This window comes from Ruditapes philippinarum, unplaced genomic scaffold (genome assembly GCF_026571515.1).
Source record: "Ruditapes philippinarum isolate M1 unplaced genomic scaffold, ASM2657151v2 ctg2405_1_1_1_1, whole genome shotgun sequence".
NCBI lineage: Eukaryota > Metazoa > Mollusca > Bivalvia > Venerida > Veneridae > Ruditapes > Ruditapes philippinarum.
This window is the reverse complement of record NW_026851783.1, coordinates 12670-28245: the sequence shown is the minus strand read 5'-3', so window position 1 is coordinate 28245 and position 15576 is coordinate 12670. Positions and strand designations below refer to the sequence as shown.

At 33.3% G+C, this 15576-nt stretch overlaps 1 protein-coding gene across 1 annotated transcript; it reads left to right on the top strand.

The window, feature by feature from the left end:
- The first annotated feature begins 2773 nt into the window (after positions 1 to 2773).
- On the top strand, positions 2774 to 11027 carry LOC132739434 (uncharacterized). Its single transcript, XM_060727152.1, has 5 exons — positions 2774 to 2816; positions 4259 to 4324; positions 4941 to 5366; positions 8691 to 9770; positions 10071 to 11027. The coding sequence occupies exons 1-5, from the start codon at positions 2774 to 2776 to the stop codon at positions 10508 to 10510; spliced, it is 2055 nt and encodes a 684-aa protein (XP_060583135.1). The 3' UTR covers positions 10511 to 11027.
- The last annotated feature ends 4549 nt before the right edge of the window (positions 11028 to 15576 follow it).

Genomic DNA, 15576 nt, shown 5'->3' with positions numbered 1-15576 from the left:
TCATACTTTTTATCATCATTATTGGCCTTTTGTTGGGTCAACCATACAAATTTGATCAGCTATGCTTGCCCAAAATATGGGCCAAAAACATTACTCTTATCAAAATCATTTGGCCAACCACACAGGTGTAATATCATCCTTAGCTTCAGGTCTGACAAACTAAAAAATAATATCTTTCCGAATAATGCCTTTTTACTGGTTGGCACTGTGTTTGTTCTAAAATGAACCAAACACATATTTAACTTTCATTTAATTCAGAATACATTAAAGCAAATGGAATATCTTTTTTTTAACCAATATAGATCTGAGAACATCATTTAAGATATATATATACAATATATATATACAATGATTTTTATAAATTCACATAGAAAAAAACATATTGAATGTCTTTATAGAGTTATTTTTTTTTTACTTAAATGACTTTTGTCAAAGTTAGTTGTCTCCACCCTGTCCTTGTTTTTCTTCACGGTCTTTTGCATATCTCAGCCATTCTTTTATAAATTCTACCTTAAATATATTCATCTACATTTAAAAAATATAGTATTGTTGAAAAGATTCAAGGTTAATAAGTAATCATTAGCAGATTGTAAGAATTCATTCATTCATCCACACTATCCGCCATTTTATACTTATCACATGACTAAATCAAATCACACGTGTTAATAGTTCCGATACACGAAACTGTGACAAGAGACAAAAGAAATGAAATGAAAAAAGAATCATTTTATTAAATAAACAACAACAACAACAAAAATAAAAAATATTACATATTTAAAAAGTTTACTTACATCTTTCAACCGTTTACTGTAGGCTGAATTAAAAAAGTTCTGTTCTGTATTATAATGCGTCTGAGCAGTCAGGCATTCAACGTGGTAAAGGATTGGCAAAGAGCAAAAATACCCTATTTCTTTAAAAGTTTTATATAACAAGAGTTAATGAGAGTTTAGTCTGACAGATTTCAGAGATCTTCATTGTAAACATTTTATGATTGCACTTTGGACAGCTTAACATATAAATATTATATAACATCGTGTGCACAATTGCAAGTTGGCCCGTCATGAACAATTTTCATATAGCAAGCAAACTGAATTCATTTAATTTAAAACTTCTTCCTACTTTTCACTTTCAAATATCATATTTGTGTGATTTCAAAGACAGGAAGCGAGAAACAAGCATAATTCAATGACAAAATTGACGAAATAGGACAGGCAATAAAATGGTTCGGCCATTGTACTTATTAAATTTGTTTCGACCATTGTACTCGTTTTTTAAAAAGATGCACAACTCCGTTATGCAACTTTACAAATTATTGACTTTGTTCTTGACGGGCACACTTGCAATTGTGCACAAGATGCCATTTCTAATTTTACTCAAAATGCGTTTCTTTTAATGAACACAACGCACTTTAGTACCAGTTCGGCCATTGTACTCATCACCCAAAACAACTTTTTCGACTTTCAGGCCTAAACAGAGAGAGCTACAAAGTAACCATTAACAGAACAGTACGTGGTTTTTATACAGGGGTTCCGTGCGGCCTAGTTTTACATATAGATTAAACGTTAACTGTATGCTTACCTCAATTTCACTGCTTTTACCGAGCGTTTAAGCCGCCATTTTATGAGCCCATTGTACGATTTTGATCACGTGATCATCCGCAGAGAATGCGCATGCGCGAAATGCAACATTCGTTGCTATGGAAACATCGTACTGTAAAAGGGTCCATAACATAACTGAGATCAATAAAGATACTGTATTGTGATTAGTATTAATATTCATGCTCTACAGACATAAAGTTGTCTTCTCTCAAGCAAACCTCGAATAAAATCATGGTATTTATTATTCATATTTCAAAAGAAAATTATTCCCATTTCATTACTCGTCGCTGACTTTGACGGCTTCAGATAATTATTAAAGCTAAATATTTTTTTGAAAAAATACATATCTGCAAAGCTTATTCAAAATGAATCAATCTCAGTAAAAAAATGATCAGGAAGTTATATGGGTGGTGGTGGTGTTAGTAGTTTTCACTCCGGATCACGATAATAAGCCGAATTGTATTCACCAGAGCACAAGTCAACCACCGCATCGTTCCTGGGCAGGCTGTCAGACAGTTAACCAGAGTACTAAATGCCTTCACTTTCACAAGGAACTAAAACTTCTGCACATGCCAGAGCAGAGGTACAGTGCGAATGACCGTAGAAAGGAGTTCGTGATCAATTACAACGAAGGTGACCTGCGCCGTCCGGGATTCGAACCCAGGATGAGGTCGCCTGATTCACAGCCAACGTTATATGGGTTTTTTTTTTCAAACAACTTATGTATCGTTTAAACCTCACTAACTTGATATATGAACTGCGGGAAATCTGTTGTTGCGGTTATTACGTAGGGTTATCCCTATCGATCATGTACGTCTTACCATTTCCCGCAAATAGATGAGAACATCGAAGCGTCAGTTCTATGAATTGTATTATAAATAGCGTATTATGGAAGTTTTTGTTGAAAAAAAATATGTGGTAATTTTTCAAGTGTTGTAAAATGAATATGAAATTCCTTATGCCGCCGATTATTTTTATAACACAAATATATATGTTTTTGATTTTATTTATTCAAATTATTAATCGCTTCAGCGGCAAATATCGTTTTCAAATTAAAGATTCGTGAAATATGTTGATGGATTCCCAATGCTCGACTGTAAGTCATTCATATTAAAAATGAGCTTAATTTACTAAACAACTGGTTGTATAGATCCCTGACCTGTGTCATTCTAATTATGAGGTTACTGGATACATTGAGACGTAGACCACAGTATACATGTATTTCTAAACAAAAGAGCACTTATTCTTATTCAAATCAAAGGTTAAAGTCTAGGGACCTATAAATTTCCAGACATATTTTTTTAAAGATTCTTTTATGTTAAAAGTTTGATTGATGAATTATTTGAGATAAAAATGTAAGTATTGTTTTTATTTTGCCAATGTAAAATGTATTCTTGGGACTGTCCTTACGGGTTTTGTAGTTAAAAAGTGGGTTTTTTTTCGGCAAAAATGGTTCAATCATATAATGTTTTCAAACTATATGTTCATCATAATTAGTGAATTCTTAGTTAAATGTATGCAAAATATTTACTTACAGCTATATGATATAGCGGTTTTGTTGCGTTTTCTGCGTACATCCTCCTAGGGTGTACATATATAGTTATTACGCAGTTATCTAAGCGACAGTTAATCATTAGTTTGTCTTTTCAAAAAATAATATTTTAGGAACTATTAATGGTTTATAACAACAAAAGAACATTCATGATAGTGAGACTACGGTATTCTCTTACAATAATCACAACGCCAACGTTCTAAACCAAGAGTTTCTCTGAGAATTATAAACTTTACAAATAGCCAGTATGATGGTTAAGAACAAAAACTTGTTTTAAATTTTAAATAATGGTGATAAGTGCTATTTTTTTGACCTTATTACTGCTGCTGTAAGATAAGATGAACGGTTTTAACATTGGAGAGGCATAGCCTCCCTAAAAATCCTAGTTGACCTTAGGTTGGCCCAACATCGACTCTTCTTCGACGATTTTCCGTCGTTGGCCCAATGACTTCATGTTTAAAGGGGATATACCTGTAAAAAATGTATAAATAGCTACAAGAGAAAATAAATTTAAAACAATATAGAAGCTACAAAGAGAATCAGATTTTGAAATGAAAATAATGAATAGACATATATCATGAAAAAGGTGTTTGAAAATTTCACACTGTAATAAGTTTATATAAATGAGGTCATGCAAGAAACATTTTTTTTAGAAAAACGTTTTTATTTCTAAAAGAATAAACAATCAAAAGAACATTAAATTTCTGAAAAAGTATTGCTTGTAAAAGAATAATCAATAAATATTTATAGTAATTTCATCTACATGTATAAAACAAAACATTCCGGAGTAGGCAAACTATATCCTTTTAAGTGGCTTGTAACTATGAACAGAAACGTTTTGTTGTTGTTGTTGTTGTTGTTGTTGTTGGTGGTGGTGGTGGTGGTGTTGTTGTTGTTGTTGTTGTTGTTGATTTGAAGTAACAAACACACAAGTGTTGGTCTGTCAAAGTAATTTTGCAAAATATTTGGGTTATAGATGTATTCTTCCCATTCATATACATGCCGAATTACTTGAAAATAGGATACGCATATACTCTAGCTGTATAGCATTATTGAATATTATTTACATAAACTTCCGTAATTGATCGACTTGTATTTTTATTTACAGATAAAGAAAATGAGCTTCGACTTCTGCAAAATCTAAGATTCGCGGGAAAACAAAAGAAGCTTAAAGGTACTAAATTTAAAAAAAATGAAAATCACAACTCTTTTCAATAAAGACTTGTTAACATTGAAAAGAAGACAAAAGGAAAACAGATAAAGAACATTATTGTTAATTTATACATTTACTTGTTTGAAGACTAAAATAAGAATATAGCTTAAATGAGTTGAGCTAGCTATATTTTACTGAAACAAAAAAGAAACTTTCTCCAAGTTTGAATGGTGATATGTTAGTACAGTTTTTCAATCCTTTTGAAATTCGATTTTTACGTTGAATAAACATATCGGGCTTTTATACGGGGATTAGCTGACCGATTTTGCAAACAAAACGAGTTTTACAAGCTACTACATGTATATATGTGTGTACATCTAAGTGGTACCCTTGAACAACTGGCACATACTTTGCGAAAGTTTCTTTTTTGGTTCAGTATATATAAATAATTCATAGTCAAAATATCAGTTTTCTAACTTTACCTTGTTGATCTTGCATAAAAACTGCGCACGTAAGGTTTTACGTGCATTTTAACAAAGACGGAAACATGCTTTTACAGATAATCACGCAAGCATTCACTTTGTTTTTGATATGCATGATTCATGTTTTTGTTTTTTTATTTTGTTGTTTTTTTCAGAGCACTTCTTGCTTGATCTACAGATAAAAGTTATTGCTAAAAATGGTAAAAAAAATGCTAAAGGGAATCAACGAGTTTATGAAGTAATAAGAGACTATATTAAAGATAAAGATGATATGACTGGTTCGCCTTTGGATGAAAGATCAACTGATACACCAGTCTATCAGCTCGTAGAATACATCAAAGCTGTACAAAATTGCCATATCGTTGATGTTTCTTCCTCTGATCAATCGTCAACAGACATACAAATCAACTGTCTAGGTTCTGAAGCCATGGAAGATTTTCTCAAGACTATCAACTGTAACAAATTTCATCAGAAACTGTTTGATCTTAGACGATGGCTACATGTACAATATGGCATTGAATCGCATGACATAATCGCCAATTGCTCATCAAATGGCATAGAGAAAGCAAAACAATGTCTGGGTAAGTTTAATATGAATAATCTTGATATACATGTATGATATATTTTATATTTAACAGATTTTTGTTCCAGTTTGTGCATGTGTAATCAGTGCACGTATCCACATTAAGTGACTAGCGTATATAGATGTTACATAAATAGATCTTATCATTAAATGTTAAAGTATTACCACCCTAATGGGCACTATGAGAAACTATAAAATTGACATCATAGGTCAGATATATACCTTAAATTACACCTGTATGCAAAATTTAAACAAAGTTTACCGTACGGAAAACAAGTTATGGCCACTTTTCTGAACTCAAGCTAGGATGTTATGAGGGCCCTTTTTTAGAAATGAGAAACCTTTAAAAATTCTAATGAAAAATGTTTTCCCATTATTTTTTTTGTAAGAAACAAATAGTACCATTCAGCTAAACAATCCACACAAGCAAAATTATGGTTTCTACTTAAAATTTAATGAAATCTGTATAAAAATGTACCCTGCACCACCATTTTTACCACGTGTCTGACCATTTTCCTACTTAGGGAGCCTAATTTAAAAAATCCTTAAAATTTACCCAAATGAGTGCCTGTTTTTTTCAAAGTTTCCCGCCTAAATGTTTAAAGAAGTATATTGGTTTGATCTTGTAAAATATGAAATAATTTACCGGTATAGTTTTGATTTTATTACACTTTGAAAAACTATCAGGTACCATATTTATTGCTAGATTTAGCAATAATTTAGCCAATAAATACCTATATAAATTAAAAAAATCAAAATTAAACACTTTTTTTTCTTTCCAAATGGGACATGAGACATACATAAATAATGTTAAAAGAAAAAGAAAGACAAAAAAAGTGTGACCCCCTTATGGGATTGAACCACGGCCTCATTTTCAATGTAGTTAACAGTAGTTCTAGCCTATTTGAATACTCTTCAAAGCGGAGGTAATGCATTAGGATGGTAATACCTTAAGTAGTGCATATTGTCTACGCTTTGTTAATTTCCAAAATATATTATTCTTTTAAAGTTAATATTGTTGTTTTCATCTGTCAGATACCATCATATTCTGCATTGCAATTTTGTATTATCAAAAGGTATAATACATGTATTTACACGGTTGAGACTGTACTTAATTTATTCAGATTGAAGGCCCGGTCACACAGCCCTCCACGGGCGTATCGCGGCCGAATAACGGCCAAAAAGTTTTGCCCGTGAAGCAGACGCTGTTGGACAGTTTGAGGTCGCGATAAAGACGCGATACAGCCGTACTTTACCCGTCGATACACGCGGTAAGAAATTCACACGCGGTTGGCCGCGCGAAAAAGTTTTGGGCTGCCCAAAAATTTAGACTGCGGGTAATCGCGGGCGTACACGTGATACACACGCGGTAAAGACGCGGTACAGACGCGGAACAAACGTGCTAAGACGTGCAACGGCCGCGGGTTAAGACGTGGTTCACGCGGAAGGACGCGAAATTTTAGCGGTAATCGCGGGTGGAGCCACGGTCATAGCACTTTTTCGCGTCTGTACCGCGTTGTTATCACGTGCATTAGCGTGTGTACCGCGTGTAAGCACGACAAACGCCTTTCTCCGCGTAAACAGACCCCCAATACCGGGCCTAATCACGTTCAATTGCGTCTTGTACACGTCCCAAATACGATTGTCCACGGCCTAATCGCGTCGCGTACAACGTCTGATTTTAGGTATATAAAAAGCGCGATTTGCCGAGCATTCGTCAGTTGTGCTTCAGACGTCAAGGGGTAAACATGGATCCCTGTCACCGTAATGACCTCGTCTTGCTGCTCCAGCAGCATCAAAACCAAGTGGTACAGGTCCATCAGCTCCTCATTGACAGAAGAAGTCGAAGGAGGAGGTGGAGGGTGGTCCGGAACATTTGGGTGCGCGACTGGATTGGCAGGAGACCTGAGCTTGGGCTGTACGATCGTCTCGTGGTGGAGCTCCGTAATGAAGATCCAAAGCTGCCTTCATCTGCTGCCTTCGCGCTCTGCTTCTTGCTCGCATGCTGCTTCTTCTTGGCCGGGGAACTCGACTTGGGCTTCTTGTTCGGTGCCATAGCTTGATCTTCACGGGACTGTGTCTTGAGCGGTTATGATTTTTACAGCCCGGTTCGGCTGCTTTATTATACCCGTGGTAGGCCACGGTACCGCCGCGCTTCATCAGCGATAAGGACACGGAACAGTCGCCGGCGTCTGTTCCGCGGGCATACCACGGGTAAACCGCGGGTAAGCCAATTTTGCACATTTTCCACCACGGGCAACCGCGGGCAAAAAAATCGCGAAATTTTACCCGCGATACAGACGCGAAAGGCTGTCTGACCGGGCCTTAAGGCATTATTCGTTTGCAGCTCATTCGAAGGGGAGGAAATCATTTTTATCAATGATAATAGGTGGCAAACAAAGTTGTGAAATGGAACTTTCAAATGTCACCCAGCATGACAAAAATAGTACAGTGGCCGACTCGACATGCAATGGTACTTTTTATTTGAAAACACAAGAACTTATTTTTGCATCTAGAGACTTTCGGAAATGTTTTTGAAAAAAAAAACAGTTCTGTATCAAAATTAATCATGATATTTGATAAGTATCTTCCATCCTTTTAGGCAGGACAAAAAGAGGAACATATAGTTATTTATCAATATCAATCCTCAAAATTAATCTTTTTTGTCTTTAATATATCAAAAAATCAAATAAAAAAAAAACAAAAAAAAAACAACATTGAGATCAAAGTTAACAAGGTTAACTACAATTCATTTTTTCAATGTTATCGTAGACAAAGAAAAAATCGAAATATTATCGTAGAGTAACTTATATGCAGTCGATAGAGTTTTAAATTTCAGTTTACTGTCTTAATCACAAATCTTATGCACTTATTGTGACAAAGTATTAGAGAGTTTAAGTTATTTATGTAGGGAAAATACAGCAAGCCTTTTACACAATTATTCAAAATACCCTGAGCTATTAATGGGTATCAACTATATTGTTATTGATTTGGTTTAGTAATAACCGTTCTCACATCATGGATACTATACCTAGTGAAAATTATTTGGAAGAATTTTCACGTAATTATTGTTTGACATGTATTATTCTTTTTAAAGTTTCATCAAGAATTTTACTCGGTTTCAATGATTATCACAAAAATTATTCAGATAGTGGACGGTTGCAACATATAATCATCTTTCTGTACCTCTTCATTGAAATATTGTAAAAGCATGCAAATGCCAATTTAACTTTAAACAAAGTTTTTTTCTTCAAAATTAGTTTAATATTTTCATAATATTTAATTATATATATACACCATGAATTATCGTAAGTGCCATAAGGTAATGGTATTTTTACTGTCCTCTTAAATGTAGATGCGTCTTGGGAAAAATGCTTGAAGGAGAAATCAGAAGATATAGCCGAGTATTTGATTAGTAAAAATATACGTCCAACAAAGGATCAGCTATCAACAATTGCTATAACGTTTGAAGGAGGAAGAAAATCATCTGTCATGAAGAAATGTTGTGGCAAGATTATCGAGCACATCAAAGGCATTTCAGAAAAGATTGATGGGGTATATGCAGCTTATACCATAAATGAACTTGGAAAAATCAATATCGCTTTCGTCCTTTGTGTGAAAGAGGACATTGACTTAAGAAATAGAGTCACTTATGAACATAAAGTTCGTATTTTAGGCAAGTGCAATGCGGAGACAAGGGAGGTGACATTCAGCAAAACAAATCCAAAAAATAAAGTTAGCCCGAACGATGCTAAAATGATAAAAGCATTTATCGAAAAAAAATCAAAGACCCTGTTACAAAAACACAGAATGTTAAGTGGAATTTCAGCAGGCTCTATTAAGTCTAAAAATTATGGAACAAGTGAATGGGAAAAAATTCCATGCCCATGTATCGTCTTCTACGTTCATGCTAAGCATTTTATACCAATAGATGAAGATCCGTTTGAAAATGAATATGATGGGTTTGCAGTTGATGTACGAGAAGGTGCATTTATGAGACTCGGACGGAATGGTCAAAAGAGTTCTGATTATCAACAGAATGTTGAAATTGCGGCAGAGGTGAGCGGATGCATTTGTTCCGGAACACTCAGCGGGTTTCTTGAGTTAAAGGATTCAGACAACCTGTATGGGTTTACATGCGCACACATTGTTATGCCTCATTTGCTGCTCAAGAAAAATTTAGATAAGAGTAGCAACAAATCATTTATTAATCAGCCAGAAAACTCTGACGAAGTACTTGCCAGTATAGTTTACCAGCCGCCGAAATCAAGTGAAATTTTAGGGAAAGTGGTGAAAGTTGCTTACGAAGAAGGTGGTAATGGAAAAAGCGGGATGGAAATCGCATTGATCGAACTTCAAAAATCAAGATGTCCACTTTCTGGAAAGATAAGCGACTTTGTCGGTAAAATACACGGTAATCCTTTTATATATAGTCATTACAAAGCAAGAAATAATACATTTGTGATTAAACTTAATGGAAAAAAAACCGCACACGGTTTTTTGCCTAATATATTTGAAATTAACATCACACTGACTTCTTTAGAGAATTCGAATAGATTTTATCACGTCATCTTTTAAGGCAATCATTTTCCTTAATTTCCAAAGCTGATCATATCCCTTTCTTCTGATGCATTCAACTTTTACTAGCATGTATTTCACAGACTTATTTTTACGATTATTTATTATCAACTTGTTGTTTTAGAACATACATTTGAATCTGGACTTGTAGCTGACCGTATGACAATACAAAATGATGAAGGCGTCCTGAAATTTGGCAGCGCTTCCGGAATTTCACATGGTCGTATTGCATTTGACAGTGGCATTGTACGAGAGTTAACGTTTCCTTGGCAAAACGATTGTCTTCAACTTATACTTCATAACCAACTTGAGGTGTGGCCAATTAATTTTCAGGAACGCTTTGCTAAGGAAGGTGATTCAGGGGCACCTGTATTTGTGTCAAGAAATGATGAACTTGTTTGTCTAGGAATAGTAGAGGGTGGATTTGACTGTGGTTTTTGTGTTGTTACACCAATTGAATGCTTTTTGACTGGCTTAGGAATTTGCTCTTTGAAGGATTTTCCGAAAATATCATCAAGTACCTGCGAATTGTGTAAGCATCTTCAAACAGGAAAGAAGGAGTAAGTCGGAGATGGTAAATGATAAATGTTCTGCCAGACCTAATTTAATATCTACATAATGATTTTCTGTTTCTGAGCATTGAAGCCAATATGGCTTATACAATTGCGTTTAGTATAAATGGGTGTTTGGCAGTGTGTCCCTTTGACAAAGGCAGCTTTAGTTTTTTATTTAATTTGAACCGAACTTGCTTACAATTTATATCAGTAGCATATTACGATCCCTTGATGTAAAATCAGCGTTTTACTGTTGGTAGTGTTTGCATAGTTATCAGCTTATGTTTATATTTCTTTAAGTCAAAATAACACGTTACATGTGTTACTTGGTTTTACGATAAGTTTGGCCTAATTTTATCGTAAATTACAATGTTGTGACCACTCAACTGGTCTAAACACGGACATAAATGGACAACTTAAGTCTGTGGTCCAAATAAGCATATTTGCTTTTTCTGTATTATAGTAGTTTTAATTTCATTTGAAAACCAAAAAGAAACAAATAAAACTTTAGAATTACACTTTGATACTGAGCTAATATTTTACTAATGCTGAAACATTATCGTTAAATGAGAATTTTTATCAACCCAAAAAGTAAATTTAACGCTTAAAGTATATTTTCTATTCTTCACTAAGTCTTGATTCTGCTGCTGCAAATGCTACAGGAAAGATTAAAAAGAATGTTATGAGATGTTATGATTCTATCTTATTAGTACAAAAAGAGATTTTATCATGTGTAAAACAATGTGATAATCGTGATTACTTTTTTAATAAATTTATGCTATGTTAAGGGTCTCTCATGCATGTTTGGTTGTTCTCTGTATGTTGTTGTTGGTGGTGTTGTTGTTGTTGTTGTTATATATGTATATGTATATATGTGTGTGTGTGTGCGCGCGCGCGTGTGCGCGTGTGCGTTTGCGCGTTTGCGCGCGTGTGTGTGTGTGTACATACTTGTATTGTCAAGACTACTTTTTTACTTTATATAAAAATATAAAAGTGTGTGTACATACTTGTCAAGACTTTGGTATTTTGCTTTAAATCGAGTCATACTTGTATATATACAGAAATAAATTTATCTGAAAAAGAAAAAAAATGTGATATGCTCAATAGAACTCAAGCTTCACAAAGGACAGTTATTGAAACAATATCTTTTGAAAACTTAAAAAGACTTAAGGTATTATATTTAGGTAATGACTTTTTTATTCTTTTTTTTTTAAGAAAGAATTCAACAATATTACAAGCCTATTTTTAGTCACGAGTGAAGCGGTTCAAATCCAACATGGATCACGTATTTTCTTTTTTTTTTTTTTTTTTCTCCTAAATTGGATTTATTTGACAAACTTGTTACCCCTATTTTAAATTACTGCAGCGAAGTATGTGGTTTTACTAATAATGCGGCAATTGAAATTATTCATCTACAGTTTTCTAAAAAAATCTTAGCGGTACAGAAAACAACAAAAAATTATTTTGTATGTGGGGAATTAAGTAAAACAAGCTCAAAATGTACACATTTTTTAAATATTATCAAATTATTGTTAAAAACTATTCATTCACATGAAAACAAATATGTTCATGGAGTGTATCATATGTTAAAGAATGATTATTAAGATTTGTTTTTTCAAATAGAGTAAACTGGTGTTCATCATTAAAAGTATTAATATGTACTCTGGGTTTCTTTGATGCTTGGCTATAGCAAAGTGTTGGCAACATTGATGTATTTTTATATTTTGTACAACAAAGAATAAATGGTCAATTTCGAAAATTGGTATGGTAGAATTAATGAATCGAGCAGAGCTTTAATATAGAGAAACATAGCTTGTTTTGAATTTCAGCCCTATCTAGAATTTTTCAATGTTAAAAAGAAATTGTCAATCAATGACCAGATTAAGAGTATCATCTCATAGATTAAATATAGAAGCATGAACATCAGAACACCAATTTATGAAAGAAAATGTAGTGTTTGCAATTCCTTGGAAGATGAGTATCACTTTATTATGGAATGTTCCTTATTAATCAATCTGAGAAACGCCCAAATAAGATAAAGTTTATTGTATTGTTGAAATCGGAAGACAAAAACGATGTACAAAAATAGTGTTATTTATTCACAAGGATTTCATACTCAGAAATGAATATTTTTCCAGTAACTAATAGAGAAAATGAATATAATATACACACATGGTAGTATATTATTAATGTTTATGAAAAATATTTATGAAAATTATTCATGTAAGATTATTTACCTTTGTCAAATAACCTTTGTTTTTCGCATTTTTCTAAAGGTTATTTTAACCTGTATTATGGAAGGATATATATCATTATCTTACATTTCAATTTCGTGATTTATATGTGCAGTCATTATATACATTGTATATAATTGCATTTTTATATGTATCTAAATTAAATACACGTTTATATGTGTTACCTCCTCCAATACAGATTCTTTTTGGAATGTATGGGTGTCACATTGCTTTTTGTTAAGTTCATGCACTGTTTGTTGTATGTATATATGTGTGCTATGTTTATCCTAATGAGCTTTTCGGAAAACAAATTCAAGTATTCTTACGTAATACTACAATACCAAGAGCTGATCTGCAGCATTGCCTAAAAGTATTCTTCAAAAGTTATATAACTGCAAATCGGCTTTTACTCGGCAGTAATTAGTGAAGCCGCTTTTTTCATGAAGAAACCAGTGCTGATAGTTGAAAAAATTATGTGGATTGGCATATTTTATTAGCCAGGTCAGGTGTTGGTCTAAAAAAGGCTTATAACACTGTATAGCAAAGTGAGGGATACATTCAAATTTATCACATAGATAATACACGTGGGTTCAGCTCGCAGAGACAAATGAGTACCAGTAACTTTTTGATATACTTTTTAACTTTAAGGAAAAAACGCCATTTATTAATTGCTGACTGTTTATATTTTCTAGAAAAAGTAAGCAAAACATTATTTTGTTTTATATGACAGGAATGAATTGCATTAACACGCCTAGGTATTTTGAAAACTCATTGTTTTACATGCCAGATTAAGTAATTGGACCCTATCCTTGTTTGTACGTGACTGCTTGGGAAAATAATGTTATGCTTAATAATAGGTGACGCTTTCTATATTTTAATCTGATATCGAGTTGTAAGAGCCGATTTGCAGTTATATGGGTAAGAGTTCGATAATAATAAGACTCCCTAAGGTCGTCTACAAACTCCTACCCATACATAACTGCAAATAGGCTCTTACTCGGCAGTAATTAGTGTAGCCGCTTTTTCATGAAGAAACCAGTGCTGATAGTGAAAATTGTGATTTGGCATATTTTAATTAGCCAGGTCAGGTGTTTTTCTAAAAAGGCTGATAACACTGTAGCAATGTGAGGATACATTCAAATTTATTACATAGATAATGCACGTGGAGCTCAGCTCGCAGAGACAAATGAGTACACAGTAACTTTTTGATATCCTTTTTAACTCTAAGAAAAATGTCAATTATTAATTGCTGACTGTTTATATTTTCTAGAAAAAAATAAGCAAAACATTATTTTGTTTCATATGACAGATATGAATTGCATTAACAATCCTAGGTATTGTTGAAAAACTCATTGTTTTTAAATGCCAGATTAAGTAATTGGACCCCATCCTTGTTTGTACGTGAACTGCTGGGGAAAAATAATTTATGCTTAATTAAAGAGGTGACACTTTCTATATTTTTATCTGATTATCGAGTTGTAAGAGCTGATTTGCAGTTATATGGGTAAGAGTTCGATAAGACTCCCTACGGTCGTCTTAATACGAACTCTTACCCATACATAAACCATATGCTCCTGTATTGCATATTATCTAAAATGTAATCGATGCTATGTATTTTTATATACTTCACATCTGTTTTACTTTGTAAATATATTTTCTCTCCAGTATTGGTGGATAATAAATAAATAAATAAACATATGTATTACTTTATTACTACTTTTTCACAAACTGCTGTTGCCGTGATCAAATTGTAATATTTTCTTTCACTTGAACTAAAGAAGAATGAAACTCCAAAAGGGAGTAACATGGAAGTCCGAAAAAAATATTTAGAATAGTTGTCCCCCTCTATTCGGACTACCAGAGTTAAATGTTAGTATAATTTTACTGAATGTTCCGTTATTCTTACGTATGACTATGGAATTTATTCTCACTCAGAATAATAATTTTAAAGCTCGAAGCTTCAAAGCGAGGATTAGTTAGTATTTAATTTAATATAAAGACCGATGTTCTCCTTTTAATAACATTTTTATTTATAATTGTCAAATAGTTACCGTCAATAATTTGCGCAGAAAGAAGATCACTCATGTCAGGGATCATGACCAGTTTTTTGAATAGATCTACTTTTTTACTTCGCTTTGCTTACATCTTTTAATGTTTTAGATTGGGGAACTTAACTTTATACAAATGTTAATTTTATGTTTGTATAAACTCAATAGCTTTTGACGTCAAGGCAAGAACGTTTCCACGACCGAAAAAAGCGGCCACTTTGGAATGTAATAAAAATTATGTATACGTTTTGTTATCGTTTTTATTATATTTATTGACATCGGTTATGTGGGTCCGTACCGTTTGTTTGAAAATCTTATATACACGGGCTGCAGTCGATTTATGGATTTTTTTTTATATATACAAACACAAACAACCATTTATATATAGGACCATATAAACAGTAGAAAATCTTTATCAGTAATAATATACACGGCTGCTGTCAGTTCCCCCCCCCCCCTCAGAAATCTCTTCTTTTTCTCTAAATAACCAAATGTGCTGTATTATAAGTTTGTGTCTATGTGTCGTCGCCCTTTTAAGTTGATGTCGAGACACGATAAGTTAGCATTAAGTGAGCATATTAATCGCGCATATGCATTAACGCAGGAATGTACACATAACGTAAAAGTAACGCCGAATCTGTGTAGTGCTATCGCCAAAAAGGATAACACAGTAAGTTAACGAACCAAAATATTTTATTCTTAATCAAATTTAAAGAAATGAATAAGTGCATATGGCTGCTACGGCATTATACTTTAACCAGCATTACAATTTTTCAGGAATATGTTTACTTCCT